General features: G+C 47.7%; 1 protein-coding gene across 1 annotated transcript in view; it reads left to right on the top strand.

The window, feature by feature from the left end:
* The first annotated feature begins 476 nt into the window (after nt 1-476).
* The window catches only part of LOC126543573 (uncharacterized), a 92,069-nt gene continuing 86,474 nt past the window's right edge, over nt 477-6,071 (top strand). The window contains exon 1 of the mRNA XM_055062409.2: nt 477-905. Coding sequence (XP_054918384.2) covers nt 903-905 — 3 coding nt within the window. The 5' untranslated portion in view covers nt 477-902. The remainder of the gene's footprint in view (nt 906-6,071) is intronic.

Below are 6,071 nucleotides of genomic sequence, written 5' to 3'. Positions count from 1 at the left end.
AGGGAGCATGCCAAAGGTAATATCGAGCTCTTCTTTTTGTCTCTCTCTCAATATTATTTGTTGTCTGTTTGGCTTCTTGATATTCGCCAGCGCATTTTCCCGCGCCCGTGAGGGGGGTACGCGGGATGAGATGAGACAGGGAGGCCCGGTGTGCACCCTTCTTTCGCTAAGAAGTGTCGGCGGCGTCGCCGCCGTCTTGCGTGCGGGCGCAGTTTCGATTGGGCCCGAGCTTCGTGAGAAAGGGAAAGCGGGATCGCCGATGGTGAAGCGAAAGGGTCACGATGTGGCACCGCGGAGGAGAGGAGAGGGCGCGAGTCGGTGGTGGAGGAAGGGAGGGTGTAGGTGGTCGAGAAAGAGAGAGAGAGAGCACAAGTGCCAGAAGGAAAGGAGGAAGAGCGAGATAGAGGGCGAGAGCGTCGCCCAGACGCGCATGCGTGGCGGCGGCGTGCGAGCGCGGAAGCGAGCAGACGACACCTCTTAAAAACAGGTGGACCTCGGCGGATGCTGGTCAATCGTCGCTCGGCGAGAGAAGCCGAAGCGCACGCAGCAAGCACAAGAACTCGTGGCCGAACAGCCGGCAGTCGTTCTTTTCATCGGAGGACCTGGGATACCCGGTGCCAGATCGGAGACCGTGAAACGGACAGAGACACCGCCACGAGGGGTTATTTTTTTGGAACGGGGGAGAAGGACAGTTTTCACTTTAACCTTTTCTTGTCCCGTGGACGACGAACTTCACTGCTGACACGTTCAAGTCGCTGACAGTTGTTCGTTCTTTTTTGTTTCTTTTTTTGTTTTGTTCGCTGTTTTGTTCCGCGTGTTCGCCGTACACCACGACGTGCCAAGAAGTCTGAGACGTCCACTGCTTACCGCCTTGCTCTCGTCGCCTGACTCGCAAGAACAACATGGTAAGTGTCACAGTGATTTCTTCCCGCTCGGGCTGGTTTGAGTGGTTGTACGGAGGGCTGCACAAATCGGAATGAATAAGAAATTGGGCGACTATATGAAATTTAGATTTCACAGTCGTACACAAACTAGAGACAGCTTCTAATCCCATCCTACACGTGCCCCTGCCCATTGATGCATTAGGTATAGGTCACTGCGGGACCTATCATAGTCGCTGTCTTTCTGACTGATCCGCGCAGAAGACGATTGAGTCATGGTGTAACCAGCGCATTCAGTTTGACAACCCCTAGAGGGCATGTAATGTTGACAGCCTGATATCGGTGTCAACATTTCGCATGCGACAATAGCGCAGTCATTCACCGAATATTTACTGAACGTCTACTTGTTTCCTCTGGTGTGACTTATCGTCTTCTCTTCACGTGCTTCGTCTTTGCTTGTCTTGCGTCTCTGAACGCGTCCTTTTGCCCGTTGTGTAATGCACTTCGAAACCACTAGATGGTGCGCAGTGTAAATAGGTATTGCATGAAAATCTTTTGTAAGAGCACTCCGATAAGAACAGCCTTCTACTTACGAAAGTAAATTTAACCTGCTTCCATAGTCAACCAGCTGCATGCGGGAAATTGCGAGCAAAAACGATTGTCTTCTTCAGGGTAACATGTATCAAACAAACGAAACTAAGATAACGAGATGTAAATTTTGTCAGGTCATCGAGGTCTTGCGCGCTGCACGATATTAGGCTGAACGCCAGCCACTGATCCGGGCTGTAAAGAGGAGTGCATGAAAACTACTTTTTAAACGTATGCTAGACATGTGAGAATGCACGAGATGTGCAAAGTGCAAGAGATGCAAGAGTGCAAAGCGTATACACTGACGTCATCGATCAGGTTAGAAAAGCTTGCGCGTTAGACGTACTGCGCCACCCTCTGGAGCAGCACTTGAAACAAATACACATCGTGCGAGCAAGAGAAACCGAACATTGCTTGCAAGATAGGATCTTCCTGGCGACCTTAACGCTCGAGCGGAAAGTTCGTTTTCGTTGCAAATAGGCCCTATTAGCAACGGGAAGTTGACATAGTCGACGTACCGTCTTAAACATGTGAAGTGGGGAAAGGGGGGAAGAAGAATAGAAGCTTACTCAGAGAAAGAGACATGACGCGGCCCTGACTGCTCAAGTTTATTCACGAGTACGGAAATGCATGCACACGACTACGAATATAAGCGCGGTTTGATTCTTCAAAACTTTCACTTCGAAGAAATATATTGCGTACTTAGGGTTGAGGGGTGGAAGGTGCTGCTTCGATGAAAAAAAGAAAAGAAAAAGCTGATGAACCAAGCTTCTGCCAGTCAAGCTATAACAAAAAGTATAACGGACAAAACGTCAAGTTGTTTCTTTGGAAGTGATGCAATTGCAGGGATGATTGGCAACATCGATCGCCAGCTTTCAGAACGCTAGGCGTTGCAATAATCTCTCTAATGACGCCGTCGTTATTTCACAACTCATCGCTGTGTTTCTTCAATCGGCGCGCAAAATCTGCACTGCTAGGTCATGAGAGCGAAATAAACACTCCCGTCCCACTCCGTTCTTTTACATTTTTTTTTTCATAGCTAGGTGCCAGCAAGTCGTTTAACGAGGTTGCAGTGAACTCTAATGAGCCCCTCAGTTTCGGCAGTCTAGTGCTTAAAGTAAAGCGTCTCTCTGCGTCCCTATATATATATATTATTTCTGCAAAGCGAGTACACGTACAGAGAAGCCAAGGTGGAGGTAGCTGCTTTGCAAACGCATCGACGTTCTTACAGAAAACGTCCTTCCATTATGTTTCTCTAAGTACGTGCTATTCGACGCAGATCTGTCCTCGACGATAGTTATAAAGCCTGTGCGGCACGCATGGCATTTTCCCGTGGGTACAGCACCTGAACGCTCCAAATCCTGTGCTTTCTTCTTTTTTTCGTTTTCTTTTCAATACTTTACGTTCATGTCCGCGTCTCTCGTTTCTTTTTGTTCCTTTTCCATCACGTTGAAAAAAAGTATGGTCTCTAGTTGCTTTTGAGCACTTGAGACAAAAAAAGAAAGAAGTAAAGTTAACATAAATGTTGCAAGGTGCGCCAAATTGAAAAGCAGAAGTGAACCCCCGAGAAAAGGAATGACTCTATTTGTCTTTCGGATAACCTCCGTCCAGCTATTTAGCGCTAACGCGCTCGCATGCATATTGCTTTCTTTGCCGAGATTCTCAGGCGATTACGATCGCATGCAATTCGCTCGTAAACGGTGAAAAATTGGCCGGCGTTATTTGTTCTTCGTCATATGCTGTTTTTGTGGGCGTACCATTTAGACGTTACTGGCATGTCGTGTTTCCTTTTTCCACGTTGAACATATATTTCTTTTTGATATAGGGCAGAATTTACAAGGCTTAACAATGAGATGAGCTATTGCTTTCATCAGCGCATACCAGTTTTGCAGCCTAACCTGTATTTCCTCCTAGTTGAAAAATCTTGCCTATAGCGTACATTGTCACGACTTTGTTATTTCCGAAGTTTCTGCGTAATCCTTTGTGATTGCGTCGAACTATGGTTCCGCACTATGCTCTTTTCACGTTTGTTCAGGGTGCAGATCCGTCGCTGTGAAGCCATGCCTCCAGCAATGCCCATAATATTACGACGACCCTCCCTCTGGACAAAATTGTCTGGTCTCCTAAGCCAGCCTAACCGGTTTACCTTTTTTTTTTCTTTCTCAATCCAATTCTGCCTATTACTATCTGGTCCTGCCATGTAGCCAAATATACTCACTCTTTCCCGGAGCGCCCGGACTGACCCAATTATTGCTCGTTGCACGTTCGGCCCAAAGTGGAACTCGATTGCAACTCTGAGCGCTGAGTCGAAGAACTGGCTTAACTTCGCGAAGTGGCCGGAAGCACGTAAGTCGCTTAAGTCACGTGCTTGCGACCGTAGAGGCCTGTCACGCAATTTGAGCCACGCCGTTCAATTCGTAGATGGTGTAGCAACGGCTTGAAAGGTGTAAGCGCTTTTGCGTCATTTTAATTGTGCTTCTTTCCTTTTTTTTTTGGCGGCGTGTGCGTTTGTCGTCGCAAATCTTTGGCCCGAAGCCTCGCAAAGAGGGGGGGGGGGGGGGAGAGCTACCTCTTCGCAAACTCTACTGTGGAGGCACGACTTGATGTGTGAGAAAGTAAGAAATGCGTCGCACGCTTCGGCCTTGTGTATGTATCATTCCTCGTATACATTAAAGGGGAAATTCATTTATACAGCAGCGAATCACTGGTGGAGTCAAAGCGCTGGCAACCTTCCTGCACAAATAGGTCATTGTGGCCCGTCGTTATCTTTCTTTTCCGCTGATTATGGTTGGTTGTGTCAGTGTGCCAAACAGGAAATCTCCCGAAGACCTTCGTACAAAGAGAAAAAATCGTGCTCGCACAAGCCGGACGTCTTGCTTCTCTGCTAGGCCAATAATTTGCGTGGTGAAGCCCACCTTTCGTTTCGTGATTTAGATGCATCGGTTGCGACGGAAGATCCAGATCACAGTGTGGTTGCCAAAAGCTTACTTATCTTATCACAGAGCTGAAGCAGTTCGAAGGATAGAAAAAAACTATTCTTCTCACCCTCCAGAGACGTGTATAATCGATTGCGGCCATACAGACCAGGACTTATCAAAAGAGATGCAGGAAGAGCGGCGATTAGCTGATCCCTTGTGTATTTTCGTTTGTCAGCACTCTGTCATCCTGAAACAGTCTTATTATGTCTCACTTGGTTAAGCGTTGTATTCACGAGCACTCATTCATTTGCTCATCGGAAGAGCCAGCAACGCCACACGCAACTATTTGAGATGTGAGGAAACAGCCACAGGCACACTGTGTGCCACTGTTCATCGTTGGGCGAAGAACGAGTTTCTCATCGCGCTAACATCAGCCGCTTAGACGACGGACCACTCTCGGAAGATCGTGGGACTCTACAGGTACACTCGTGTAGCCACAGGGACATCATAGGGCGCTGCTGCATTTCTTGTAGGCGACTGGATTGCATGACCCGCGCCTGTAACTACGATAGTAAAAGTTCGTTTGGTGTCACCAATCTCTATCTTCTTTTCTTTCTCTTTCTTCGCTTGTCCAGCACCAGGGCAGGCAGCCGGGCACGATTCTGTTTACTTTTCTACCATTGGCTTTATTCTTCTATGAATGAGTAATTTTGCAAAACCGCTTACTAACGAACTACTGTGAGTAAGAAATGACCTTATACACGTCGACTTGTTTTGCTTGAGAGAGAGAGAGAGATAGACGAAAAAGAATGCAATGGCCGGTACGTTCACCAAGGCCTTGCCTGGTCGGCTACCATATGCTAGGGCAAATGGGGAAATAGAGGAGAAAAATGAGGTGAGGCAATCATTGTGAACACGCTCGGAGATGAATGTTTGCTTATAGTCGCAAGCGTTCGTATAGTCCGGTCACCCTAAAGAAAAAGAAAAATTAAATAAAAAGAAACGATGTACATCGTCTTACTCGTCATCTCTCAAATGTCTTTCCACTGATAATTCCCACCACATTTTCCGTAAGACCCGCATACCCACGTCTATATTTTTTTAAAGTCTCACTTTTATCGCCGCGCCATGCCCTGAACCATCACACGTTTTGTCGATCATTACTTTACTCTGAGGAATGCGCGGGAGCCGGCACACCCGCCCATTTGTGCAGCGTATGCATACACACGCGGGCCTCAATTCTCTGCAGCTGCTACCCGAACGAAGCCTGAAGAGCGTATTTGTCAGGATCACGTTTTGCGCGGGAGCTCGGCTTTCAGACCTTGGCGCTAGTAGAAGGCGCTGTTTTCGGTCTTGCAAAACCTCGCCCCGCAGTTGCGCAGCATCGCGATGGCTGTAAGTCGCATTCGCCCACGGGTTCGTTTACTAAACAAGACTAAACCCGCGAGAACCACATCGCGCGTATTACGTTCCATGGGGAGGGGGGGGGGGGGGGAACAAGCCATTAGGATTCGGGGACAGACAGAAGGGGTGAAATGGCCAATTCTGAGTTCACATTTCTCTATTGTATACGCTTTACGTGTCGCAGGTAAAGGTCTTCGTGTATATCTAACCCGTGACACGCCGTATTTTCTCTATTATAACGCGCACTTTTTCTTTCCCCAATAATTCGATAAAGTAAATG

This window comes from Dermacentor andersoni, chromosome 3, assembly GCF_023375885.2.
Source record: "Dermacentor andersoni chromosome 3, qqDerAnde1_hic_scaffold, whole genome shotgun sequence".
Taxonomy (NCBI): Eukaryota; Metazoa; Arthropoda; class Arachnida; order Ixodida; family Ixodidae; genus Dermacentor; species Dermacentor andersoni.
Note: the sequence above shows the minus strand (reverse complement) of the source record. Positions and strands in the feature narration are given on the sequence as shown.